Source organism: Serinus canaria, chromosome 20 (assembly GCF_022539315.1).
Source record: "Serinus canaria isolate serCan28SL12 chromosome 20, serCan2020, whole genome shotgun sequence".
In the NCBI taxonomy this organism is placed as follows: domain Eukaryota; kingdom Metazoa; phylum Chordata; class Aves; order Passeriformes; family Fringillidae; genus Serinus; species Serinus canaria.
The window spans coordinates 8,248,697-8,276,517 of record NC_066333.1 but is presented as its reverse complement, the minus strand read 5'-3'; the positions used below and the strand labels follow the sequence as shown (position 1 = coordinate 8,276,517).

General features: G+C 55.4%; 2 protein-coding genes across 12 annotated transcripts in view; both read left to right on the top strand.

Moving 5' to 3' along the window:
• Positions 1–4,121, top strand: part of ZNF512B (zinc finger protein 512B) — a 30,123-nt gene extending 26,002 nt beyond the window's left edge. For all 4 annotated transcript variants that reach the window (XM_050982119.1, XM_050982120.1, XM_050982121.1 and 1 more), the window contains one exon: positions 248–4,121. In XM_050982119.1, the coding sequence (XP_050838076.1) occupies positions 248–541 (294 nt within the window). In that variant the 3' untranslated portion in view covers positions 542–4,121. The remainder of the gene's footprint in view (positions 1–247) is intronic.
• Positions 4,122–5,211: 1,090 nt separating this feature from the next.
• Positions 5,212–27,169, top strand: UCKL1 (uridine-cytidine kinase 1 like 1). 8 transcript variants are annotated; one of them, XM_050982195.1, is made up of 16 exons: positions 5,212–5,294; positions 12,973–13,166; positions 13,690–13,796; positions 14,162–14,332; positions 14,573–14,644; positions 16,082–16,271; positions 16,670–16,731; positions 18,030–18,046; positions 23,742–23,924; positions 24,163–24,261; positions 24,605–24,698; positions 24,997–25,059; positions 25,365–25,487; positions 25,804–25,911; positions 26,084–26,240; positions 26,798–27,169. In XM_050982195.1, exons 1-16 carry the CDS (start codon positions 5,245–5,247, stop codon positions 26,872–26,874), a joined length of 1,767 nt encoding a protein of 588 aa, XP_050838152.1. In that variant the 5' UTR covers positions 5,212–5,244; the 3' UTR covers positions 26,875–27,169. The 8 variants fall into 8 exon arrangements, with proteins under 8 accessions (XP_050838152.1, XP_050838151.1, XP_050838154.1 ...); XM_050982194.1 differs by having other exon boundaries at positions 5,216–5,294; positions 12,970–13,166; XM_050982196.1 differs by lacking the exon at positions 5,212–5,294 and adding an exon at positions 6,902–7,509.
• The last annotated feature ends 652 nt before the right edge of the window (positions 27,170–27,821 follow it).

The following is a 27,821-nucleotide window of genomic DNA, read 5'->3' as shown; positions in this document are numbered from 1 at the left end:
CCATCCATCCATCTCTGTTAAGAGCAGAGCTGACTAACAGCTCCCAGTCAGCCTGGAGGGTTCTTCCCTGTCCCCCTTGGTGTCCCTGACATTGCAGCAGCTCAGCCTGAATAGTTTGATCTCAGAGAGATGATGCCAGTGGGGTGAGGGGTGGGCCAGGCTCGGGGTGTGTGTGCTGGTGCTGGTACCGGTGCCAGTGCCTGCCCCCAGGACTGTCACTAACCCCCGTGTCACCCCACGGACACAGAACTGGTTCCGAACCTCCTCAGAGGCCAGCCGGAAAAAGAAAAACAGGGAACAGCTTTCTTCCAGCAAAGAGGAGAAAAAGAAAAGCACAAACGGGAAGAAAAGGGGGAGAAAACCCAAGGAGAGGCCTCTGGAAATGTCCCCGAAGGGCAGAGAGAGCGTGGCAGCAAAGACTAATCACAAGAAAACCCTCGAGCACTGGGAAGGCTCCCGGGGCAGCCCCGAGGGGGACGAGCTCGCCCTCAAGCCCCCGAGCCAGCGGAAGGGAGGAGCCAGCAAGCTGCCCGAGAAATGAGCAGCTCAGAGACTTGTCTCCGAGGATTCGTTTACAGCCCAGGGTAACAGGGTGGGGGTCTCTCCCAGTTTTATGTCCCCTCCTCCCCATCCCACCTCCCCTTGCCCCACCCTCCTCTCACCCTCTTTTTACAAAAAGAAAGGAAAAAAAAAAAAAAAAAAAAAGAGACAGAAAATACCAGTTAACCACTTTAAACAAATCACGGACCTTGTTTCACACTGGAAAACAAACAGGATCAAGGAAGCTGGAACGTTCTCCACCCCCTGCCCATGTACATACCCCTCGGTGGGGCCCCGCTGCCTCCCCCGGCCCGTGGTTCCCCTCCCCTGCGCCAACCTGGCGACGCTTGAGCGAAAGAGAAGTGCAATAGCAGCGGGGTCCCGTGGGCAGGGACCCTCCCCAGCGGCTCCGTGCCGCTCCGGGGGGAGCTGCCCGGCTGTCCGGCGGCCTCCCAGCTCCGGGGTGATGTTTCCAAAGATGTTTGACCCGGTCGGGCGGGGGATGCTGCGGAGCGGGGGAGTTGGCCGCGCATTCCCTGCAGCCGCGGGTCGAGGGGGAAGGTGCCGGGCAGGGAGCGGCTCTGGGGGCTCGGCAGGGTTTGTTTGTCTGCGTGGTGCGAGGCACGGGCAGAGCAGGGAGCAAGGAGCGGGACACACGCTGGCGGTGTGGCAGGTGTGAGCAGGAGAGGGGGTGCTCTGCGGCTGGTCAGGCTGGAGGGTTCAATGGGAAGTAGTGAGAATGCTGTGGGCACCGTGGAGAGTGGCAGTGCAGCTGTGGTGAGGGTGCTGTGCCTCGGTGCTCGGGTTGTGTTTGCCGGGCCTGGAGTGCTGTGATGGCAGAGACACGATGGCAGTGCCAGGGTCAGGGGGAGATGTCAGTCCCCCGGCCTGGGGGCATCCAAAGGTGATTCAGGGTCCCTGTGCTCCATCCCAACGGTGCCGATCGCCCAGGAGGGAGGAATGGAGTCTCGGTCCCCCAGCTGTGGCCACAGGAGGTGTGTAACAGGGACGGGGGCAGCATCGAGAGACAATCATGGGTCCTGCTGTAGGATGAGCCCAGTTGCTGCCCAAGCACCTCACATTCCCCTTGTCCTTTTGGGCTGGGACCCACCATAGAAGGAGTCTCTGCTTCCAAAGATGCATCTGAGCCCCTGACCACCCTTCTCAGGGTGGCAGGTCCCTGTGGTGCCATCCCTGCTTGTGCTCTTCCCTGGAGCTCTTCTTTGCTCCTGTGCTGACACTGACATCACACTTTGCTCCAGCCTGGGGGAGCCATCCCTGGACCGGGGTGTGCCCGTCTCCAGACAAAACCAGGCTACCTCGGTCCTTGGGAAATGGGCACGTTTCCTCTCAGTAGCACAACAGAAAACCTTAAATTGATTTTTCCCCTATGCAGAGCCAGGAAAGAGGCATCAGAGGGAGAGCTTCTGCTTTTGCTTTAATCAATTCAAACCTCAGTCCTCACTTTCCTTCACTGCTCCTTGTCGCCCACCAGAAACTCAGTGTCTTTCCCTGCTGTGAGCAGCAGCTCAGTCACAATTAACATCCTCCACTGGCAGGTTACTCCAGCCAGGGAGGGGGGACAGTGGTGGCTGAAGCCAGGGTGGCTTCTCAGGGAGCCAGGGCTCCTGCTCTGTCCACAGCTCTGGCACCTGGATCCACCTCTGCATTGCCCAGCGAGCTGGGCACGTGCCTGTGGCTGAGGGAACTGCCTGAGCATTGCTGGCTGTGCTGGGCCTCGAGGCAATTAGTGAGAAAGCTTAATTAGTCACTGCAGCTCAGCCTGGTCGCTGCTTGCACTTCATCAGATCATGTTTGGATGGTGTCACTGGGGTAGATCTGCCTCCCTGGGGAGTGGGGAGAGCTTTGGGAGCTGTAGGACAGCTTGGAATAGCTCACAGGCAGCAGCAGGAAGGGGAGCACAGGCAGAGCTGTGGGCCTGGCACTGAAATCTCTGTGAGGGTGCAGAGGGAGCATCTGGATCCCAAAATCATGTCCTGCCATGGAGGAAAGGCCCCAGGAAAGCTCCATGTCCTGGCCTAGGGAAGGGAGATCTGTGTAGCCCTGGCTGCTGGCTTGGATGGTCACCACACAATCCTCACTGTCTCCCCTTGGGCATGTCCTGGGACTCTGTTCTCATTAACATGCAATTAATTGGCTTCTCATTGATTAAATTAACTGGCAGCACTGTGCTCCACAGGCGGGGAGCCCTGGGAGCTGCTCAGGGCAGGTTAGACATGGGAAAGGGCCAGCTCAGGGGGTCATTGTGAGGTCCAGATTAAAATCCACCTCTGCTTCCATAATGAGTGTCTGGCAGGAGCAGGGACAGGAGCATGGACAGCTGCAGTGGCCTCACGGAGTGACACCAGCCAGGAGGGTACCCCAGGGACCATCTGCGGTCTCAGGGCAGGCAGTGGGAGCACCGGTCCTGGTGCTGGGGCTGTCCCTGTCACCCTCAGAGCACTCACAGCCCCAGTGAGGGCAGCACCATGGTCAGGAGGGAATGTCTATGAGAAAGTGAAAACTTCAGGGTTTTTCCCCCCCCAAAAAAGGTGTTTTCCCCACTAGTCATCACTCAGAGAGGAACATGTTCCCCTCCTATACCTTCTCCATGAGACATCCTTTATTCCCCTGCTTGTCCAGGGAAAGTTCCAGAGCAATGCTGGGATCACCAGCACCTGCCAGTGCCACAACAGGTGTACAGGCAGGGCCAAGTGACACCATAGTGTCACTGCTGGGGGTCAGTAGGTTGCGCCCCTTCAGGTGCTCCCAGCGAGGCAGTGCCAGAGGGAAAACCACCTTGATCCAAAGGGACAAGCAGAGGCTGTGGGACCAGAGGGGGGACGAGTTGTCCTGTCCCCTTCTGTCCCATCACCTGTGGGATTTGGGGATTTTGTCACCCTGGGCACAGTGACACTGTGGTCCTGCATCTCCACTGTTGGGGAAACCCACCATCCCATCACCCCTGTCCCCAAGGAAAGGGTTAAACCTCCATGGGAGCAGGCATGGGCTGCAAGCCTGTGGGAAGTAATGGAAAGCTTGGATCGTGGGGAGCTGGGGAACCCTTGGCACCAACACCCTGGTGAGGTTGGCTGTGTCACACCAGCTCTGGCCACAGTGGATGGAGCTGCGCCTGGAGCATCTCCCACCCCCAGGAACCTTGAGAGCATTTTGTTCTTTTCTTTCTCTCCTCGTGACACCCATCCCACGGCATATCCGAATGTTTCTCGTCGATGCCAGTTATTAGTGCATAAGTGTATTTTGGGGAAAAAATTAAAACAGAAGAAAAAAAACAACAAAAAAAGAAAAAAATTTTCAATTTATCACTTGTAACCATATATATAAATATATAAATATATATATTAAAAAGTGTTTATTTGCAAAAAATAAAATTGTTTTAACGGTAAACTATCTTATAATAAACTCCCAATTTGTGATGATCTGTTCTTTTGTTAATCATTGACAAATCCTCAGTTGGAGAGTACTGTCCGAGCAGCTCCGAGCAGCCGAGCAGCGCCGAGGCGCTCCCTGTACTGTATGTATGAAACAGCTGTATCGAATAAATGGTTATTGATTTTTTATTTGCACTGTCAGCACCGTTATTGGGCACTTCGATGGGAGGGTTGGACATGGGCTCCAGGGGGTTTGGATTTGTCCTTCCTGGCAGTGGCTGAGAGGACCCCTCCCCAGCTGCTGAGGATGCAGTGTGTGGTCACCAACCCAGGGGTGCCCCCAAAACCAGGATGGGGATGGTGAGGACTGGTGGTGCTTGGCACAGCCAGCACTCCGGGTGCCACCAGGGAGACCCCAATGCCCACAGCCCAAAGCCCCCCATTCCCATGGTAGAAATCCCCTTAAAGCTCTTTCCAATCCACCCATCCCATCAGCAGCATCCAGCATGTCCTGGCCCCAGTGCCCACATCCAGCCCAGGACTTCTCCACCCTGGGGAGCTCTGCGCGACCCGGGGCCACCCCCCGGCTCTCCCAGCGTGGGAATAAATCCTCTTTTGCTCCCTAATGGCTTTTTTGGCACCGAACCCAAGGCAGGGACAGATTTAGACTGATCTCGCTGCTGGCTGAGAGCGCAGCCTTTCCCCGCGGGCGCTCTCGCCTCCCCAAGGACGGGTGGGGACCCCGGGAGCGGTGCTCGCCCCCCACCCCCGAACATGTGGTACCACGAACCTCAGCCCCGGGATGGTGCCGAGTAAAACCAGATCCCAGTCAGCGTCCCGGGACCCCCACGGGGCCGGGGTCCTCCCGGCTCTCCCCAGTGCCCAGAGACATTGTCAGAGCCCGGGTCACCCAAACCGCGCCTCCCCCCAGCTGGAGGGTGGTGAGGGGTGCTGTGTGCTGCATCCCTCAGCGTCTTGGGCTGGGATGCTACTGCGGAGCCGCCCACAGGTACCCACCGCATCACTCTGAGCCCCACAGCACCCACCCATGCCCAAAACACCCACCGACACCTCCGAACACCCACCCGCGCCCCACAACCCAACCCTGTGCCCTACAGCACCCAGCCGTGCCCACACAGACCCATCTCCCAGCACAGCTCCTACCCATGACCACAGCACCCCTCCATGCCCCATCAGGGCACCCATCGGTGCCCAGATTCCCCCAAACCCCACCCTCCCATCCCGCACTACAAGTCCCGGGGATCCCCGCGGCAGCGCCGCCCCCGCCGCTCCCGCCTCTCCCCGCAGCACCATGGCCGCGGCCCCGGTGCCCGAGGGGGCTCCGGTGGAACCGCACGACAGGTAGGACCCCGCTTTCTTTTCCCCGGGATAATCGCTCCGGGACGGGACCGGCACCGCGGCGCCCCGGGTCCCCCGGTTCCGGTTCGCCGCCGGCTCCGGAGGGTTCGGTGCCGGTCCCGTCCCCCACGGTGCCACTTCCGCGAGTGGGGCCTCCCCGTGTCCATCGCTCCATGAAATCCCTTCGCTTTTCCCACCAACCATTTCTTCCCACCCCCGCTTTATCCCTTGTTTATTTTCATCCTTTTCCCCCCTCCCTTTCGTGTTGTTACCTTTTCTCTTATTTACCTTATTTCATGGTTTTTGCCTTTAATTTCCCAGCTGATAAACCACAGCCTCCCATTTTCCAAGCTTGCTCGCACATGCATCCTCTCCATCAAGATGAAGAGTGGGACAACCTAAACTTTTCCACCCCAAACCCCCATACAGGGTGATTGCCCTCAGCCCCCCCACCACACACACACTCATGTTTCCCTTCTATTTTCCACCCCGTTTTCCAGCACAAACCTCAGGGGACTGACTGCTCCCAAACATCAAATATCTGGGAATTGCATTTGGAGCATCACTGGTGCTCCAGGGATGTGGCAAAGTTTTCAGGGATGGAGTGTCCCTCTATCCCTGCTTGTAGGGTACCAACACCCCACCAACCCTGGCGTCAGTGCCAAAGCATCCCTCCTGTTCCCATCCTGCATGATCCAGCAGCTAAGCCCATTGCTGGCAGCTGCCTGTGCCCTTCCTGTAAGTCAGTGGTGGATAGCAGGGAGGGCGAGGATGAGGATGAGAGGAAGGAGTCTCCCAGAGCTGTGCTGGTAGAGTGAGGGATGAATAACTGGGTTGTGTAACAGAGCCCCTCCATCATGGCTCTCATTTGGTATAAATAGCAACAGATAATTGGTTTTGCAGAGGGAAATGTTTGTCCTTTTGTGGTGAGGGAGCAGAGCCCATAACAGAGCTGGAAGCTCTGAGTGTGGAGCTGCTGAGATGAACCATCAGCTCCAGGTGGCTCCGGCCAGGACAGAGCTTGGTACAAGGCTGGTTAAACCTGGAGTGACATTCCGTGGGTTCCAGGATGGGCATGGGCCTGGCATGTGACAGTGGGATGGCAGCCAGGTCCCTCCATCCCTTGTGTGGGTTCCTGCATCCCTCAGGTTCCTTCATCCCTCAAGCAGGTTCATCCATCCCATGGGGAGGTTTCTTGATCCCTTGGACATGTTCCTCCATTCCTTGGCTGTGTTCCTTCATCCCTTGGGATGGTTTCTTGGACAGGGAAGGCCCAGCCAAGAGCTGGCATGCATGGATCCAGCCCAACTCAGCAATGGAGGAAGCAGGTTAGACCTCCGCTCTCCTGTGGTGCTGCTCCCAGGATGGGATCTGGGAGCAGGACCCTCTCCTGGGAACAGGCATCCTTCCACTGGGGGCTTGGTGTGTCTGCAGCTCTTACACCCGTCCAGTGACAATACTTATGACCAAACGAGGAAAATCCACATGCAGTCCAGCTTCCATCCTTAAATCCCAGGGGAAACCCACCAAGCAGCTGCCAGCACCAGAAGGAAAAGGAGATCCTGGCCTTTGTGCCTGCTTTCCTCTCTTGCCATATTTTAAGTCTGCCATTAGAGGAGGGATTTGCTTAGAAATCACTGGAAGAAAAAAGTCATAAACCCAGGAATTTCAACTTGTTCAAGAGCTTAGAAGCTGGGAAGGGGCTTGGGAAGCAGAGATCTGTGCCAGCAGGAAGGCTCAGTCCCAGCTGGCCTTTGGAGCCAGGGTGTCCCACCTGGGAGCCCAGTGGGAATGGTGGGTGGGATGCTGGGAGAGTTGCTCCTGTTGCCTGGACATTTAACAAAGGCAGGAAAAGTGGCAGCAGGAGCAGGCGATAAGGAACAATATCCCTGGGCCAGGGCTCGCCCGTGTCCCGCATCCCTTTGCTTTTTTGCTACTTTAATGAGAAGGAACAGAAGTGGCTCCGGAAGAGAATTTTATTTTTAAACTTCTGAAAGAGCTTTTACAGCAAGAGGGGAGTCCAGGCAGAGACCAGGAATGGAAAAGTTCCTTTGATCATCGCTCACTTCCCTGACTTTGGGGCAGCAGCTGCAGCTCATGCTGGGGACAGGTTACCCCAAAACCCTCCTGTCCCTGTCCCCTGCCTCAGGACCAGCCCGTCATTTCTGGTTCCCATCAGGTTTCCATCTTTTGAGATGATGCTCTGCAGGTCCCATTGGTGAGTAGGAGCAAGAGGGGTTTCCTGATAATTCTGGGAGGCAGTGTGGTTCCCCTGCTGCTGGAATAACCTTGATGGCTCGAGGAGGAGGAGGAAGAAAGGGTCTTCTCCCATTTCTGGCCCCATCTCCAGGGGTTGGTACTAAGCAGGAGGGAGCTCCCTCCCTGGAACCCCTCGGCAGTGGGCGTGCAGGGGCCAAGCTCCTGTCTCACCATGCTGGCATCTCACTTGGTGGCCATGGGACTTTGTCCTGGTGCTCTGTGCCCCTGGCAGAGCCTGGCTGCCCTCCTGTGTGCCCTGTGCCACCTCCTCCCTTCCTTGGCAGCCAGAGGCTGTGGGCTGAGGGCTGCTCTGCCCCAGTCCCTGCTCCAGGGCTGGCCTGGACCCCCCTGCTGTGGTGCCCAACATTTCCCACCCTTGGCACGTGTGCTGCCCTTCAGCAGCCTCCTGGCTCCCTGGGCTTCCTGCAGCTTGCCCAGGCTCCCTGCCCTCCCTGGAGAGGCTGATGCTGGAAGAGGAGCTGGCTGGCCTGGGGGGGCGAGGGCAGCTGGCAGGGGGTGCTGAGGGAGCGGATGGCCAGGCACAGCCTATGGGATGTTATTCTTAGCCACCGGCAGCCCCGGGGTGTTGAGTTTCACCCACTTGTTTACTCCAGGGCTGAGGGGCAGCTCTTGGGGAAGCTGAGTGACCAGGGGGGACCTTCAGCCAGACCCCCCACCGATGGGAGCCAAGGGAGAGGGGTGGGAGTCCCAGACCAGAAAGCCCTACATGGCCAGCAGCCCCTGGCTCCGAGCCCCAGCTGCTCCACCAGCTGCATGAGGGGTGCTGGCTGGGTACCCCCTGCCCTGAGGTCATCCCCTCCTGCCCCCTGCAGCCCCCTCCCCAGTGGTGTGGAGAAGTCCCTGGGAACTCACCAGTGCCAGGGGACGTGGATGTCACTCTCCAGATGCCCTCTCTGCTGAGCCCACAGTCCAGGACAGCCGAGCACCCCCAGTCCCAGGAGCAGAGGCACTGGGGCTGGTGTTTATTGCCTGTGCTGGGGGCGGTGAGGGGAGGTGTCACCTCATCCCCAGCCCCCCTCTTTTTCTTTAATCAAGCCAGTGCTATTAATATCAGGTAATGAACGTAATCTGGAGGTTAAGCTATCCTCTTATGCTGCTGACCGCCTCGCAGCTCCTGGGCACAGACACTCCCCCTGCTCTGCTCCCTTCTCCTGCCGCCATCTTCCAGCCCCCGGCTCTGCTGGGGCTCTGCCTCACCCCGGCCTCTTGGGACCCTTCAGTGCCCGTTCCAGGGGGACTCTCTGTACATGGCTCTGTGCCCCAAGAATCACCCTGGGAGCCCTGCTGGCATAACCCCTCCCTTACCCTGGTAGTGCCAGAGGTTGTGGGACGGGAGCTGAAGTGTGGACAGGGACAGGGGGTGACACCCTCAATCCAGGATCACCCCTGGGCTGGCAGCAGGGGGACATGAGCAGCCCCCCAGCCTTCTCCAGCGTCCGCATCTCCGGCTGCTGGGCCCTTGGGCCAGATGGCGGGTGAGTTTTGCTTTGGTTTTGGGTGGAATTTGCTGGTTTTCATCCGTTTGTTTGCTGGAGTGAACTCTTGGTGGCTCCTGTCCCAGTCCCTCAGCCCCAATTCCTGTCTGAAAAGCATGGCTTCCCATGGGACGTGGCTGCAGCCAGCTGGGCACCTCAGCAGGCTGTGGGGGGCTGCTGGGGGGTTCCTAGGGCTGGGAGCTCAGTCAGTGTGTTGTTTACAGGGTGCAGCGCCCAGGACATGCTCTCCTGTCTGCTGCCAAGTTCAGGTTTGGGGCTGTGCCATCTTTCCTTGCTGGTGTGGGCGCTTTTGGGACCTGCTGCCTTTGCTCTGTCAGCCCAGCATGGATCCAGGGTGGTCAGGGGTCTCTGAAGGCAGTGGGATGCAGAGAGCCTGAGCACAGGGCACAGGGTTGGTGATGGGAGCAGAGTGGGGAAGGAGAGGGGTGTCAGTAAATCTGTGCTTGCACTAAGCAGGAGCAAAATGCTGCCTTTATTTGTGCTGGCACAACAGCAGAGCTCAAGAGCCCTTCTCAGGAGCAGGGCCCCCCAGGCTTCCTCTGGGATACTCAGTCACAGCAGACCTCACATTAGAGATAGAAATGAGCCGAGACACACACTCTAGTTCATCAGCCAAGGTCCCGGTTTATTTTTCCTCACAGCTCATCCAGCAAACTTCAGCTACTCACAGACTCTGACTACAGCAGGCTCCCACTGTGGGCTTCCCTTGCAGACTCAGACTGAGCTCACAGCAGACCCCTCACTGCAGCAATTCTCTCTCCCATTTGGTCAGACCTTTCCCAGCCAGCTAACCACCCATCCTTATTGGTCACAGCTATGACCCATTAAGGGCAAGGCTGGCTTTGGTAATTAGCACAGCTGTGGCTTATCCAGGTGAAGGTTGCCTGTAATTCATTCTCCTACAACCCTCTAGCAGGGATGCAGCAGCCATAGGGAAGGCAAAAGCATCCCCAAAAGCTGGGGACAGCCTGGAGAGAGCTGGTGGTAGCCAAGCCCTCCAGGAAGGCTTGGCAGGAGAGGGGTTCCCAAGCCCAGGTGATGTTTCCTTTCCTGTCTGTGTGGCTTTGGCACCCCAGAGGTTTGCTCCTCTGGGGAGGGTCCATGTGGCACCAGGACCCTCCTCTGGGCAGAGCAATGGCATAGGCTCCAGCTCTAAACAGAGTCCTATTCTCTGGGGGCTTCACCTTGTGGGTACAGAGCATTGCAGGGGCTTCAGCACTGCTGTAGGGAATCTTTGAAAAGGAGCAGGGAGAAATGGCCAGTGGAGATGGCTGAGAGCAGCCAACCCTTTGGAGCAAGAAGAGCCCCTTCCTGGCAAAGGCAGCCACGGAAAACATCTATGAATCTTGAAGTGTAACATTAGGAGAAAAGGCATGACCTTTGGAGAACTCCAGGACAGCCCTACAGTCCCACAGCCATACTTCTCCCAAATAAATCATGGGAATTGTGGATTTGAGAGTTGTAGAATATCATCTGCCTGGAGGATACAGATGTAGATGAGGTGTAGAGGTACAGGTTTGGGTGATACTGATAGAAATGTGTGGAATTTTGGTGAGAGTCCAGAATTATTTGGATGAGATAAGGCAGAATACCAACTCTTGGGATGGGATTCAGGTGCTGCATCCCAGAGCAGCCCCAGGTGTGCAGGGGGAGGATGGCTCCACTCCTCTCCCAGGGGTGTGTCCCTGCATCCTGCAGCAATGTCCCCTCTGTGCCAACACCCTGGGTGTGCTGTAGGCACTGTGGAGAGATGATGGGATAGCAAGGTGGGGCTGTGGCTGTAATTCTGGGCACTGGTGGAGCTGTTGGAGTCCAAGCCTTTCCCTCCCTGCCAGGAGCTGGATGTTATTGAAGCTGGTGGGAGCAGAGCTCAGCCTTGCTGCAACTCCGAAAAACAGAGCTTCATCCAACTGGGAGTCACTTTGGGCATGGTGGCCTGGGTCAGGATCTGCAGTCTGGCACAGCAGAGCTTGGTGCTGTGTGACACCAAGGGGCAGAGCAGCCCCACGGGCTCGCCTGTCTTGTGGAGGCTGACGTGCAGTCCCAGAGGAGAAGCAGCCGAGCTCAGGCTCTGGAGCAAGCGCGGTCCCAGGAGAGGGGCTGGGATGTGGATCAAAGGAGCCGCTTTCTGCTGTGGTAAACAACTGTGTTTGTGTCACCTCTGCTTTTATCCAGCTGAAGTGACGTTGTTTGTGCCCCAGCACCAGCCCCTGCTGGCAGCGCCGCTCTGGGAGTAGCACTGGTGGGGAGCGGCTGCTGCAGCATCACCCATGGGACAGGAGACCCAAACATCCCGCCTGGGCTTGCTTCTCCTCATGGAAGGAGCCATTTTTTCACAGGAAGACATCCCAGGTTTCCTGATGGGTGTCATCTCCTGAGGCTGCTTTTAAAGAGTCGTAGTTGGGGTGTTTTGGGCTCCTGGTTGAGCCTGAGCCTGGCAGTGCTTGGAGCTAGCTGTGTGCTGATGGGCTCTGGCCCAGGATGGGGTGTTGGTGTCCTGAGCTCTTGTGGGGAGCTCCATGAGTGCACAGCTTAGGGTGGACAGTGGTGGGAGAGGTCCTGTCGCAGGGGCAGGAGCTGCAGCCTGCCTTTTGTTAGCAGGAGTTCAGCAAAGACAGGCAAATCCCTGTCTCCTTGCCTTCTCCACAGGGATGTGCCAGAAGTAGGGATGGTGTGCTGTGGGCATCCTGCCATGCCCAGGGGGATCCCACCGTGCCCAGGGGGTTTGTTTGCCATGCAGGGTTGGGGATTGCCGTTTCACTTCACACACAGATGGCCCTTCTGAAATTTTGATCTTTATCTAAAATTGTTCTAGAAAGGGCTGGGGGAGGGAAAGGAATTAATCTCCATACCGAAACAGCTTAAAATCAACCCAAAATCTGTAAAGCCCTGCAGTTTAAGCCCTTTCAAGAGCAATCCATAACACAGCAGCAGCAAAGCCCTGCTGGCTCAGCTGGGCTGTACCAAACAGTGACAGCTTGGAGCCAGTGGTGCCCAGATCTCTTGATTTCCCTTCCAGCCCAGTCACGGCTGGGGAGAGGAACTGCAAGAGCCAGGAGAGCCCTTTGCACTTTCTCCTAGGGAGCAGACATCCCTCTGGGGCAGCAGATCAGGAGCAGGGAGGAGCAGGCACTGGTATAAATAATCCTCCCTGTCCCTTAGCTGGGCAGGCAGCGGCTGCAGCTTATCTCCTGGCCAGAGGCCACTTATCGCCTCCCGGCCACAGCTCTCCTCCTGCCAAGCTGGAAAGGGCTCTGGAGGGTGCCTTGTTCCACTCCCTCTCCAGCAGGGAAGATAAGGGAGAGTGTTCAGCAGCTCCAAGGCTTTGGGTGAGCTCAGAGCTCTCTCAGTTCCCAAGGCAAAGCTGATGGCTCTGCCCAGCTTGAAGGCTTGTCCCAGGGAGCTTCAGGACAGAAGCTTGGGAGAACTAGGTCTTGGGTGTGGGGGGAGTGGAAGTGGGGAGAGGAAAGGGACTGGGGATGGGGGGATGAGAATGGTTGTGCTGTAACCCATGTGTTTGACTGCTAACCCCAAGAAAGGTCCCTTGGCACAGCTGGGTGGGTTGTTGCCCCTTGGAAAACAACCATCAAGGCTTTGAGAGCTCCCTGGGGGATTTATTTCATGCAGGCATTCCTCAGACAGCAGGACTTTAGGGATGGATGTTTGCACAGCACCTCTTCCACGTTCAAATGGCTTCTGTGTGAGATTTCCTCAGTGCTGTCTGTGGCTGTGGGCCACAGAGATGTGGGTGCTGGTGATGCTGCAGCAGGGCTGTGCTTGGCTGTCCCACCCTTCACCTGTACAACTCAGGATCGCCCAAGACCCTGCTCCCACACCCCAGGGGAGTGTGGGAGCAGGGTGTGTCCTTCCCCACCAGGGTAATTGTGCCCCTCTCTGCCCAGCAGCAGCAGCAGTGCAGAGTCCCTGGACCGGCTGTATCCCGCCGTGGGCTCCTCCAAGCCCCCCCGCAAGCGGACCACCAGCCAGTGCAAGTCGGAGCCGCCGCTGCTGCGCACCAGCAAGAGAACCATCTACACTGCAGGCCGGCCCCCCTGGTACAACGAGCACGGCACGCAGTCCAAGGAGGCCTTTGTCATAGGTGGGTCACCTCTGCGTCCCTGCCTCCTGCCCCACAGCTCTCCTGGAGGTCTTGGTGGGAGTCCTGCCCCACCACATCCTTGGAAATTGGAGGTTGGCTCCAGCCTGGAGAGGAGCAGGGGGAGTGCCTGTGGTTAGGCCTGCATTGACTGGGTGGGCTGAACCTGAGAGTGTGCAAGGGGGGTGATGGGTTGTAGGACACCACACTCTGCTTCTTGTTCCCCTGGCTCCTGTTGCCTGGGCTGTCACAGGTTCCTAGGGAGGCAGTCTGGACTGGTTCCCATGCCAGCACTCCCCATGTTACATAACCTTCTAACAATGAGTTTCCCAGCTTTTGCTGGGCATGTTGCTGGCAGTTCCAGTACATGCCATTTGACATTTTCAGGATAATCTCTTGGATTGCCTGTGACTTCCCTCTTTGGAGGCCCCTCCAGCTTAGTGCAGCCATGCAGGACCTGGTCTCCAGCCTGTGGTGGGAAGGGCTGTGCCTGGGCTTGGTGGCTTCATCACCTTTTCCCTGGCAGGCCTGGGAGGAGGCAGCGCCTCTGGGAAGACCACGGTGGCCACCATGATCATTGAAGCTCTTGATGTCCCATGGGTGGTTCTGCTGTCCATGGACTCCTTCTACAAGGTGAGGCTGCACCCATGTCGGCCTGGCCAGGCTCCTCAATTTGCCATTGCCCAGAGAAGCTGTGGCTGCCCCATTCCTGGAAGGTTCAAGACCATGTTGGACAGGGCCCAGAGCAGCCTGTTCTGGTGGAAGGTGTCCTTGCCTATGGCAGGGGGTTGGAATGACTTGAGTTTTAAGGTCCCTTCCAACCCATACCAATCTGGGATTATTGTGGTAACCCTTGGTAAGGAAACATGTTGTAGATTTAGGGACAGCAATGTGGTTTCCACTTCCAGTGGCTCTTGTGAGGCAGGGAAGAGGTGACTGGGCAGAGCAGAGGGGAGGGAACTGCCCAGCCATGTGCCCTAAGCTGTGCTCTGTGGCAGGTGCTGACCAAGCAGCAGCAGGAGCAGGCAGCCAGCAACGACTTCAACTTTGACCACCCTGATGCCTTTGACTTTGACCTCATCATTGCCACCCTGAAGAAGTTGAAGCAAGGCAAGAGTGTCAAGATCCCCATCTACGACTTCACCACCCACAGCCGGAAGAAGGAATGGGTATGGGACATTGAGGGGGGTGGGACAAGGTGGGGGATGGCCAGAGCAGAACAGGTGGGAGCCAACTGCATCCCTCCAGCCCCTGGCCTTTGCAGTCCAGTTGGTGTTGTTACCCTCTGCTCTGTGCCTGGGTGTGTTTTTTGGGTGAGCTGGCACAGTCACAGCCCAGAGAGATTCCCTGGGACAGGGCACCTCTGAACAGATGTTCTGTGCCCAACCACATCCATTTTGACTCCACAGAAAACCCTGTATGGCGCCAATGTGATTATCTTTGAAGGCATCATGGCATTTGCAGACAAGGAGCTCCTGAAGGTGAGGAAAGGTTTTGAAGCCATTCCAGGGAGAGATGGTGGGAGGATGCTCTCTCCTGAGGTCCTGAAGCGGGGAGGTTACCTTCTCTTCCAGGTTACCCCAGATGCTGCAGCACTTCCCAGGTAGGAGAAATAGGCTTTGACTCTCAGCAGCCAGGGAAGAGCCCCTGGCAGAAGTCAAGTGTTTCAGCAAATACCTCAAACTCAGCTGGTGCATCAACACAACTAGAAGTAGCCCACCTCCACACTGCATGCTGCAGCTTGCACAGCCAGAGGCAAAGTCTGCTGAACTTCTGCTGCACAGAGCCTGGTGTTCCTAGCATGGAATCATCCAGCACTTCAGGCTCTCTTGGGGATTATTTGGATATATCACAGGATCACAGAATGGTTTGGGTTGGAAGGGACCTTAAAGCTCATCTAGTTCCACCCCCTGCCATGGGCAGGGACACATTCCATGATCCCAGGTTGCTCCAAGCCCCGTCCAGCCTGGCCATGAGCACTTTGAAGGATGGGACAGCCACAGTTTCTCTGGGCACCGTGTGCCAGGGCCTCAGCACCTTCACAGGGACAAATTTCTCTCAGTATCCCGTCTAACCCTTCCCTTTGGCATTGTGAAGCCACTTCCCCTTGTTCTGTCACTCCAAGCCCTTGTCCAAAGTCCCTCTCCACCTCTCTTGGAGCTTCTTTGGAAACTGGAAGGGGCTCTGAGGTCTCTCCAGAACCTTGTTTTCTCTGTACAGCTCTCTCAGCCTGTTTCCATCCCTCAGACCATCTTTGCAGCCCTCTGACAAATGCTGCAGCAGGCAGTGAGCCATGCACAAACTTAGCCAAGCTCTGTCTGGAAAGTTTCCTCCCGTGCCAAGTGAGAGCCTGGGTTGCACTTTCCTGGAGCAAGGATGACCTCCAGTGGACAGCTGGGTGAATCCCCCAGGAGACTCCGCTCAGCATCCCCACTCCTGCCTCTTGCAGTTAAGGACAGAGTCATGAGCTGCCCTGCTGGGCTGGGCTCCTTTCCAGCATTAATTCCCTGTCTGTGGGAGAGGCTTGGAATGAGATGATCTTTAAAGTCCCTTCCAATTCAACTATCCAAGGATTCTTTGATTAAGAAGCCAGTGTTTGGTGTGTGTCACGGACAGTAACTTCTCATCTCCTCCTTGCTCTTAAATAACATCCAGCCAAGTGTTGGAGCTGGTTGGCAGTAGGGACAGAGTTTGGAGCAGGACAGGTCTCAGGGGACATGAGAACAAGGTGGCAGCAGGGGGCTCACAGCAGCACCAGCCGCATTCCAGGGAAAAACTCCACTCAGGCCGGAGCAGAGCAGAGCCAGGCCCTATTAAACAGCTTCTGGGCTGGGCTCAGCCCTGCTTGGGGCAGCAGGGGAAGGTGGATTGAGTCCCACACCTGACCCAGTGGTATTTGTCCCTCCCTCTCCTTTCAGCTCTTGGATCTGAAGATATTTGTGGACACGGACTCAGACATCCGCTTGGTGCGCCGCCTGCGCAGGGACATCAGCGAGCGAGGCCGGGACATCGAGGGGGTCATCAAGCAGTACAACAAGTTTGTCAAGCCTGCCTTCGATCAGTACATCCAGCCCACCATGAGGCTGGCAGACATCGTTGTGCCTCGAGGTAGCTGCCCAGGGCAGTCCTCAGGGGCACCCCTGACACCACCCAGAGACCCCAGCCCTCTGCCCTCAGCTCTGGGCTTTGTGGTTTTCTGAACCCTAACCCTAGGCAGAGCAGTAGAACCCATGTGGGGGTAAGGCTGGTGCCAAGCAGACAGATGTGAGGGGAGCCATGGTGTGGCAGTCCTGTGTTTCCTTTGGCATGCCTTTTGTAGTTGCAGAGTCCTTGGAACTCTGGGCTTTCTGGTTTCCTGAACCCTAACCCCAGTGTCACCCCAACAGACATGGTCTAGTGGAAGTCTTGGCTGTGCTGATTTAATGGTTGGACTCCATGATCTTAGAGGGTTTTTCCAACATTTACAAGCCTGATTCTGTGATTCTTTTGCTTTTGGGTCACTCCAGGGAGTGGAAACACTGTGGCCATCGACCTGATTGTTCAGCATGTCCACAGCCAGCTGGAAGAGGTGAGAGCTGCCCGGTCCGTGGGTGGTGAGGGGGGTTCACAGCCTTGCCTGGCAGGGAGCTGTGCTCTGGGTGCCCAGGTGGGAATGGACTGGCTTCTCCTGTGCTCCAGGCATGGGAGTTCCTGTGAACTCCTCCCAGCCCTCTCCCACAGCCCAGTGAAGGAAACTGCCTTCTCCCTGTCCTCTGCTCGGTCCTGGCTCTTCTGCCAGCTGTGGTCCAGCAGCAACTTCTTCCCTCTCTGGGGCAGCAAGTCATGAGGGGACAAACCAGCCACCCTTCCATGATCCAAGGGGTGTGTCCCCCTGTCTGCAACCCTCCCAGGGCCAGCATTGCTCCAAACCCTCCACTGCTCTTGGGCTTCTCCTCTTCCCTCCCGTGCAGACACTGCTGCACAGCCTTTTCAGTCAGGAACCCACTTCTCTTCTGTGCTGCCTGCAGCTCCTGGGTTTCAAAACTCAAAGTCTTGTCACATTGGAGCCCCAGTCCAGGCACATGCTCCATCACTTCCCCACTGCTGGCTTTAAGTCTTCTCCTGTTGGTCCTGGGCCAGTCCTGACCAGTGGTTTGGGACTCTGCAATGAACTGATGGCATTTTGTGTTGCAGTCCCCGAGCAGCAGAGTCTCCTCCCACCCAATAGCTTTGGTGATGTTTCAGTCATGGAAATGCTCAGAGTGATGTCCTGGGAAGTGCAGAGACTGTGACCTGGATATAGATATGCTGGAAAGTAAAGGGCTTGATTCTTTCAAGTCGTTTTTGGAGCTCTCAAGTGGCAGGAGCTGCTCAGCCCTGGGGTGGTAGCTGGCACAGCTTGGCATCCAGCTTCCCGTGTCTGCTTACGAGGGACTGCTCTTGCAAAGGTGTCTTGGCAGTTTCCTCCTCCTGGAATACCTGGCTGCCTGAATTCCCAGCACCAAACTCTGGTTGGGAAGGTGATTTCTAAACCCTCGGTCACAGGAAGAAGGATCAAAGCCCCAGTATCTCTGGTAGTGCCAGGCTGAGAAGGGCACCCAGCCCTGAGGCAGAGCCCAGGAAAGGGGAATGGCTGTTTCCCCTAGCTCCTGGGATCCAGCCAGGGAATATCACAGCAAACCCAGCACCCCCGGGGTGCCACTGTGAGCCAGGCAAGGGGTTGGCTTGGGGAGGGCTTTGCTGACCTGGGGAGGGGAAGAAGGGCAAAAAGGCTGCATGTGAATTCAGGAAAATACTCGTATTTTTCCTTTTTTTTTATCTTGAAACGACCCTGGTGTTGACAATACTTAATACCGGTTGCGTTGTGTCTTTGTGTTGCTGCCGCAGCGTGAACTCAGTGTCAGGTAAGAGCCCTCACTCTGTCCTGTGTGTGCAGCCCAGGCATTTCCAATGCCAGGCACTGCTTGGCCTCACCCCGACCCGCGGCGGGACCGGCGGCTCGCAGGGCGCACGGCCCTGTCACCCCCACGGCGACAAAAGGCCACCTTGCCCTTGGCTTTGGGATGGCAGGGACAGGGCTGCTCCCCAGGGAGGTACTGCCAGCATGAGTGCAGACCCCTGAGGCTGGGACAGGGCCAGGTTTGTACCTGGGGATCCCCGGTCTCTGCAGGAGGGTAGGCTTTGCATCCTGAGATTGTCTTTTTTTTCTCTTTGTCCTCTAAAATGAACAATTTTCAGAGCCGCTCTCCATCCCTGATGATTAAAGATCATTAAACATCAATTATTAGATTAGTCAAAGCATCTTGAAAAAAGGATGGAGAGTGACTTTTTAAGTGGGCAGGTAGTGATAGGGTGAGGGGGAAAAGTTTTAAACTAAAGGAGGAGAAATTTACATTGGGTAATAAGAAGAAATTCTTCCCTGTGAGGGTGCTGAGGCCCTGGCACAGGGTGCCCAGAGAAGCTGTGGCTGCCCATCCCTGGAAGTGTCATGTCCAAAGCCAGGTTGGATGGGGCTTGGAGCAACCTGGGATAGTGGAAGGTGTCCCTGCCTTTGGCATGGGGTTGGAATAAGATGGTGTTTGTGGTGCCTCCCAGCCCAAACCAGTCTGTGATCTTGAGGGTGGTGGGAGCCCTGGGCCCCTCACTGCAAACAGGGATCTGCCTGGAGGCACCCAAAGGAGCATAGCAGCTTCACATGGCCAGAGGTACCAACTTTCCCGCAGCTTCTGGAGGATGCAGAGCCTTTTCTGGAGGACTGAGAAAGTCCTGCTGCCTAAGTCCAGCAGGATTTCTAAATTCTCAGTATCTGCAGTTGGATGCTCTAACATATATGTTGATTACTTAACCTCTTCAGCATGGGGCCCCAGATGGGACTTCAGCTCTCCTGCTTCCATTAAGAAGCCACCTAGGCTTTCAGGTATTCTTTCAGGGAGCAGAGGGGGAATGCATTACTGAAGATGGGTTTCTATTTAGATCTCCATCATTGCATGGAGATACTCAAGTAACCTTAAGATTTGCATTTGGCATACAATGAGCTTTTAAAATAACTGAGATGAAGATGGAAAAGGCCCTGCTTTATTTATATCTGCCTCAGCCAGTCACTTCCTAGACTAGACAAGTGGATGTTTTATTTTATTTCCCTTTGCTTGTTTAACACCCTGGGGCCTGGTATTTCCATACAGACAACGTAAGCTTCCCTCTGTGTCTGGAGGTCCAGGTGGGACAGCGCTCTTTAGTATGAAGAGAAATTTGTGGCTTTAATAATGGCAGGAATAACATCAGAGAGGAGACTGTGTGCAAATAGATATGTGTATATAGAGACCGATAGATAGATACTTAAACACACATCAAATTTCCTTTCTCTTCCTTAATCAAGGGGTTGCTCAGTACAAGTGATATTCTTCTGCACTTAAAAATTGGGTATTTAATATATCCATAAATTATTAGAAGTTTTATGATAGCAAGTTTGGAAAGGTAACTCTGACCTCCAGAAACACCTCTGTGATCACCACACTCAAAGTGGTTTTATGTTCTGTTTAAAGCTTCCATTTATGCCTTTGACAAAAAATTTAGAAAAAATTCCTGCAAAAACCCAAGTCTGTTGCTGCTGCTGGAGCCCCAGTGCTTTACTGATCCTGTGGTTTCCCCTAGCCCTGCTGTCTCTGCAAGAGGAGTGGGGTGGATGGAGAGTCACATCGAGTGAGATGTGCCTGGCAAATACAGGCTTTTCATCACAAACAATTTCCCATCCTCTTGTCTGGAATGGCTCCATCTAAATGTCACAGTTGTTCTGAAGTCTCTGCTGTTTGGCAGTGGTGGGGATACAGGGAGGGCTTTGTGCTGGTAGGATAAAACCTGAATGCTCAGATCTGGCCCCAGTCCCAGGTGTCTCTGTGGTCCTTGTGCTCCAGGGCTGCCTCTCCCGGCCAAGTAACTGGCTGGGACAGGCAGGGACTGCCTTCCCCCATTCTGATGGGTGAATTCTGGGGGGCTTAAAGCAAGTAGTGCCTTCCTTGGACATGCAAGGCTTGTTTTCATTCTGAAACTACTGGCTCCTGAGGAGCATGCTTGCCTTCCCAGTTAATCCCTCAGAGCACAGCTTGGACTTTAGCATTCTTAGGGTATTTCTTGTCCAGCTTCCCCCCTGTTTGACTGTGCTCATGCTGGAGAGATGGTTCCATACCAGCACTCCCAGGTGGGTATTCCTCCTGGAGCCTGGCAGCAGGAGCTGGAGCAGCCAGCCCATGCTGAGGCACAGTGCTCCCAGCCCAGCCTGTTCTCCATCCCTCCTGCCACGCTCTCAGCATCCAGCCCCGCTCCTGGAGCTGCCGCTCTTTCCAGCCCATTCCCCTGGCCAATCAATATTCCCCACCCCCAAGGTCCCGATCAGCTCGGCGTGCCCTTTGCCAATTGTGTCTTTAAATATCAACCCATGGCGCAGTTTAATAGCCCTTGTTTGAAATGTCAGCCCTGAAAGGCAGCCGTGTACGTGTTTGAAATGCCTTGACTGCATCATCTCCTTTGTAGCTGGATGTCTCTTGTCTGCTTCCTGCTCGATAGCATGTTCCACAAAGAGCCAAGGATGCTCCCTGAAGCCTTCCTGGGAGATGGTCACCCCTTTCTCTCTCTCTCTTTCTTCTTCTTTCCATTTTATTTTCCCTTTAAAGCCTTTGTTCTCAGGGGGAAAAAATAAGTTTCCAAAATAAGACGTTTTCTTGACGTGCTCATGGCTGCCCGTCTGGATGTTCCGTCACAGTCCAGTGTTGGCAGGGAGGGACAGGAGGGATCACAGTCCCTCCTTCCCTCCCAGGTTGGGCAGGGAGTGACAGGGTAGATGGCTGCTGGAAGGGCTGAACTCTTCCCTCAGCCTGTAGGCCCTCTCCACTCATGGTGAGCCCCGGGCAGGTCCAGGTGAGCCCAGGGGAAGGAAAGTCATCCCTGCAGATGATATTCTGTTCAGAGACAGGTTTCTCTCCACATTTCCAGTGCTCTTGGCTTTCCGTGCTCTCCAAGGCTTGGAGATCATCATCGTGCAGGAAGGGGACACCCCTGGAAGTCCACAAGCATTTTGCCTGGGAGCAGGTTGTATGAAGAATGTTTAGGTTGGACAAAGGTTTTTGGCCTTGAGTGCCTGTGCTTGCTCTGAACTTGCATTTGAGCCCTCAGTGAGGGCTTGGCATGAGCCCTGGAAGTGTTGAGAACCAAGCTGGATGGGGCTTGGAACAACTTCTTGTAGTGGAAGGTGTCCCTGCCTGTGTCAGGGAGGGTGGAATGAGCTGATCTTTAATATTCCTTCTCATCCAAATAATTCTAGCATTCTATGGTTCTACGTCCCTTCAAACTCCAAGAGCCACCATTGCATTGTGGTACTTCCTGGGACACAGGTGGGACAGTGTCCCTGTTGTGACTCCGGACAGTGAGAGCAGACTGTTCTTTTCCTTCATGGAGCCTGGAGTGGAGCCAGTGCTGTGGAGAGCAGTGGTGACTTGCCTTAGTCACCAAGGGAGGAGTGTTGTGTCTGCACAGTGATGGCCCAGGCACCAGGCAGGTCCAAGAGCCGTTGATCAATTAGGGGATTTTTTTCCCCCTCTGACTAATGACAGTGCTTTCTCCTCTGTTTCATGTCATGTTTGTCCCTCTCCTCTTAAACTCTGGTGTCTCCTGTCTTGTCTCCCCTGAACATCCCTCCCACCGGGTGACCAGAGGAAGCTGCGCTGGGATATGTGAGGAGACAAATGCTTATGGCAGTGTTTGGTTGTGACTAACAGTGGGGAGTGGGCGAGGGCTGTGCAGGGCGAGCCGCCTCACTAACCCAGGCAGGGCACCTTGGGGCACACAGCTCATGGGGTCCTGCCTTGCTGGGGCTTTGTGGGGGCACTTGAAAGAGAAGCTTTATCCCAAAACTGGGACCTGTTTCCCCAGAAAGCACCATGGGGAGACCCTCACAACAGTGAGTGGCTTCTGAGCAAGGTGCTATCCAGACCTTCCTGTCCCCACACTGCATGGGTGTCGAAGGAAGGTGGGGAAAACTTGGTGACAGAATGCTGACAGCATTTCTTCCGGGTCTGTTGATAGCTTAGGATGCTGGGTAGGTATTCCCACTACTCATGGAGGTTGGAAAACCCTTAGTATCTGGGGCAGGGTGCAGTAGTCAGGTCACATTGTGACTGGAGGGGGTCTGCCCATTCCGCTGGCATGGTGGGATGTTGTGACATGGACCTGACAGTGATGGAGGGGAAAAGTGTCAGTGGCAAGCTCAGTCCTGTGCTCCTTGGTGAGCTGTTGTGATGGGACATGACCCAAACAGCTCCTCTGGTTTAGGCAACAGCAGTTTATCACCTGGGCAAACCCAGCCAGGGCCGTGTGGGTGTGTGGCTCTGTGTTGGGGGCCTGTCTCTGCTCCATAAAGCAGGTGAGCTGGCAGCCCCCATGCCAGCACCAACATCTGCCCAAGGCCCTCACCACCACATGTATTGGTATCCCAGGGGCTGAGAGGGGTTTAGGCAGGTCTGTGTGCCCAGGATCTGTCCCCAGGCCAGCTCTGACAGGAGAGGGAAGGGAGGGCTGTGAGGGCAGAGCTGTGAGTGCTGCCAGCAGGGAGCATTTCCAAGGGCTTCTAACTCATGGGACAGCAACTAACAGAGTGAGCTTGCTTCACTGACACCAGGGTTGGGGCCTTGAGGGCTGCTTGTCCCAACCAGCAATGGGGTCTGCACACAGCAGGCAAACCCACGGGGGGATCACAACCCATCCATGCTCTCTGTGTGGCTGCCAGCTGTCCTGGAGTGTTCCCTGCATGGACCTCTTGGCTGTTACGGAGGAGAGGAGCTGGTAAAGCAAGAAGGAGCCCTTAAGTACCCACAGATCTTGAGAATGTCTCATTTGGTGTGGGTTGGCCAAGACCAGGAGATGGCTGTGTGGATGGAGGCCTCAAGCTCTGCCCTCTTCCATGCCTATCCATCTTCTGTCTTCCTCTCTGCTTGCGTGCCTCTGTGTGCCATTAATCCAGGTTTCTGCTTGATTTGAAGTCTTAATCATGCAGTGCTTTCATTTGCTCTCTTCTCTGCCTCCCTGACATCTCTGTGGTGTTTGCTGGATGCAGCCACTGGCACGTGTGTGATCTGACGTGTGGCTTTCCAGCCCCAGCCCTCCTCCCAGACAAAGTTGCTTGTCCATCCTGCCCAGCCTTGTGGAAGCCAAATGTGACCTTCTCATTACTGCCACTCTCACAGGGAGAAGTGACTAATGGGGCTCCATTGTGTGCTTCCCCGTGAATGGTGTTCCCTTGATCCCAGAATAGCTCCCAGCCCTATTCGTTATGTGGAATGAGTCACACAGAGCCAGTCCTGTTCAGCCATAAAGTCTTGAAGCTGTTCCCAATTTGAAATGGGCCAAGTGGTCTCTAAAATAATCACATTCCAGATATGTGCCAGTGCTGCCAGCCTGGCTGCCTGTCCAATTCCTCGTGGCATCTGGCACTCGTAGGTCAGAGACAGCCACAACAGCCCCTTCTCAGCCCATGAGTCCAAGATCCATCAATAGATAAGACTCTGGAATAGGAGAAGTTTTGATTTTATTTTCTACTTTCTTCCCAAACAGTGGAAACCAAGATGGGCCAGCCACCTTCAGAGAAGCTGTGGCTGCCTCATCCCTGGAAGTGTTCAAGGCCAGTTTGGATAAGGCTTGGATTAACCTGGTCTGGTGGAAAGTATCCCTGCCCGTGGCACACGGCTGGAACAAGATGGTCTTTAAAGTCCTTTCCAACCCAAACCATGATCCTGGGTGAGCTGTCCAGAAGGAAGGGCAGGTCACCCTAACTCCAGTGGCCCTGTTTTGTGGGTGCAGGTCCCTTTGCCATGGCAGGGATTAGGCAGGGCTGGCTGCTCACTCAGTTCAGCTGGATGGCCTCTGTGTGTTTGCAGTGTGAGATGACATCTGGGAGGATGGCTCTGGCCATGTGCTGTGCTCCACCCTTTGGGCAGCCTTCCCCAGACCTTCTGACCATGTGTTTGGTTTTCAGGGCTGCCCTGGCCTCTGCCCACCAGTGCCACCCCCTTCCGCAGACCCTCAGTGTGCTGAAGAGCACCCCTCAGGTGAGGGGCATGCACACCATCATCAGGTAAAGCCCCTGCTGTGGCTCCTGGGGTGGGATGGGGCTCATCTGCTGATGGGATGGGCTGGCCTGTCTTTGGGCTTCCCAATCCCACTTTTGGCTGTCAGTATGGCTTGGAGACACAAGACAGGGCAAATGGTGGTGGCCCCTGCATAAAGGAGTTGTGCAGTTACTGCTCAGTGATCTTGCCAACAGTTTTTCTGCTTTTTACCTTGAAACAGACAGCACAGTTTCAGGCTCAGATGGTGCAAACAAGAACCAGGAAGGGGCAGGGACTGCCAGACCTGTGCCAGCATCTCCTGGGACACATTTTGGTCCAGAGCTGATGCTGCCTTTCCCTCCCCTCTAGAAACAAGGAGACCAGCAGAGACGAGTTCATTTTCTACTCCAAAAGGTTGATGCGATTGCTGATTGAGCACGCGCTCTCCCTGCTCCCATTCCAGGTGAGTTCAAGGCTGTAGGTGCTGGGTTTCCTTTCTGATTCCTAGCCCTCAACTGCTGGGCAGCCAGGACAGTCCTGGTGCTGCTCCTCCAACCTTCCCCATGGGCCAGTCCTTTCAACCCTCAGATTAAAATGCACCAGTACTCCCCAAGGCCATGGAGCAATGCTGTGGCCCTGGGTGACAATTCTTTGTCCAGCCTTGATGTCCAAGGGTCCAGCCCCCGTGGCTTGCTGACTCCTGAGCTCCTGTGAGAGCCAGGTCAGAGCCCCTGGTAACTCTTCTCACATGTTTTTTGTAGAGTTGCACAGTCCAGACCCCTCAGGGACACGACTACGAAGGGAGGACATACAGCGGGAAGCAAGTAAGTAGAAGCCATTGAGACCTGCCTCATGGGGGTGCAGTGGAAGCCCTGGCTGCTATCAGGCTGGGTTTGGTGCCTGCTATCATGAGTATGACACCCTGTACCACCAGGAAAGGCTGGTCAATGACCAAGGGTGCCATCAGCACTGTCACTGTGCCGCTCATGCCCTCTCACTGAGGGAGTGGCACAACCCTCTTGGAAGGGATAGGCTTTTAGATTGCCCATTAGAGTCCCCCGCTGCTGAGACCCAGTGTTGGGTGGTGGCAACTCCTGCCCTGTGCAACCACCCTGGCCATGTGCTGCAGATCACTGGGGTGTCCATCCTGCGAGCCGGAGAGACCATGGAGCCGGCGCTGCGCGCGGTGTGCAAGGACGTCCGCATTGGCACCATCCTCATTCAAACCAACTGCAACACTGGCGAGCCAGAGGTAAGGCCCTGGGCTGCTGAGGACATCTCCTGGTGTTAACCTGCATGCAGGGTGGGGCTGTGGCTCAGGTGTTTCCTGACAGCCCTTCAGTGACCCAGCAGTGACAGCCCATTCAGGGCTGAGTGCTTTGAAAGCTGCTCAGGTGGGTTTTGCCAGCAGGCTTATGCACACAAGGGCTGGTTTGTGCTGGCTCTGAGCTGACAGCCAGGGTCCAGAGACAGAGAGGCAGGAGGGATCCTTCACTCCTCAAAGAGAAGGACTCAGGTTGCTCCATTTACCTACAGCCTCTAAGCTGCTCTCTCCTTTCTGCGCCCAGCTCCACTACCTGCGGCTGCCGAAGGACATCAGCGAAGACCACGTCATCCTGATGGACTGCACAGTCTCCACGGGTGCTGCGGCCATGATGGCAGTGAGGGTGCTGCTGGTACGGACGGGTCAGGCAGGGGCTTTGCTCCAGAGCAGCCTGCAAAGCACCTGCCACAGCCATGCTGAGGGGATGTGCCTGGAACTGACTCCTCTGTGGGAAGGAGGGTGTCAGGGTGCACAGCACAGGCTGGGGTGACTTACCCTGAGCTATCCCTGTGCATTTCCTGTAGGATCATGATGTCCCAGAGGACAAGATCTTCCTGCTCTCCCTGCTCATGGCAGAGATGGGTGTCCACTCGGTGGCCTATGCGTTCCCCCGGGTGAAGATCATCACCACAGCTGTGGACAAGAAGGTGAATGACCTCTTTCGGATAATCCCCGGCATCGGTGAGTGTCCTGCTAGGCAGGTCTTGTTCTGAGGGGATTTTTAGTGCTTCTGGTGGGGAGAAGACATGGTTGCCAGCAGCAGTTTAGGTCTGGCCTTTCTGCTATTACCCAGAGCCTCACTGCCCCTCGTGGGTCCTGCTGCCAGCTGGGTGTCAGGATCACCATGCTGGTTCTGGGGGTTGCGGGGCAGCCATCGCCTTGTCAGCAGCAGGAGCCATTCCACATGCCATGAGCCTCCTCCAGCCCCAGGCTGAGAAGTCAGGCTGGGACAGCTGAAGCAGCCTTGTGCCCACCTCCTTCCCTAAACTGCCGCCTTCCACAAGTTCACCCAAAATAAGCTCACTGTGTTCTGTCCTCACCTCTACTGTGCCAGGAAACACCTTCCACCGGGTGGTAAACCAGCCTACAGGCTGCTCCAGTTCTGCTGCCACTCAAGTTTTCCTGCTCTTCAAGCTGTCATATAAACCTGCTCTGGTCCCCTTGCCTGCTCTGATGAGGACAGGCAGGAGGATGGGTCTCGAGGCTCCCACAGTGCTGCACTCTCTGTCTCCCCACAGGGAATTTTGGAGATCGGTACTTCGGGACGGACGCTCCCCCTGACTGGAGCGACGATGAGGATGCTCTCAGCACTTAGCTGGATCTGGAGGTGCCACTGGCACCAGGCAGCTTCAGCACCGCACCTTAACCCCTCTGTCCAGTGCAGATTTCTCCTTCCTCTCACCAAGCATAGATATTTTTTTCAAATCTTACAGCGGAGATCTAGGGCATATTTTTTCAGAGAAACGTAAATCCTAGTTTGACTTTATGGGCAGTTGCGTGTCCCAGCATAGAGCGGAGTTAATTTATTTTAATTTAAATATTTGCCTATATAACTTATTGGAGATATTTTATAAAGAACAATAATAAATTTTTTCTCTGGTTTTCTTGAACTGAGTCATTCTTTGTCACTTCCCATGGGTGCCTAGAAGGATTTGTGACCCTTCAAGACTACAGTGCTGGGAGGGAAGGTATCATGGGCAGTGATGGGAGATCAAGAATACCACACCTTCTATCCAAATAAAGACTTGGTGGCAGAGTAGAGGCGGTTCCTCCTGCCTGAAGGGAAACCAAAGAGTGTCCAAATGAGCTACACAAGGATGATGAAGGATTTGGAGGGAAAGCCACGTGAGGAGCAGCTGCGGTCACTTGGTTTGTTCAGCCTGGAGCAGACTGAGGGGAGAAACTGTCAGGGTCTGCATCTCCCTCCTGAGAGAAGGGGAGGGGCAGTCACTGATCTCTGTGTATGACCAGGGACAGGACCTGAGGGAACATCTGGAGCTGTGTCATGGGATATTTTAGGTTGGATAGTAGGAAAAGGTTCTTCCCCCCAGAGGGTGGTTGGGCACCAAAACAAGCTTCCCATGGCAGTGATCACAGTCCCAAGGCTGCCAGAGCTCAAGGAGCATTGCAGTCCCAGGCACATGGTGGGATTGTTGGGGTGTCCTGTGCAGGACCAGGAGTTGGACTCAATGATCCTTGTGGGTCTCTTCTAACTCAGGTGATTCTATGAGGTTCACTGGGATCATGAAGAAGCACCAAGTG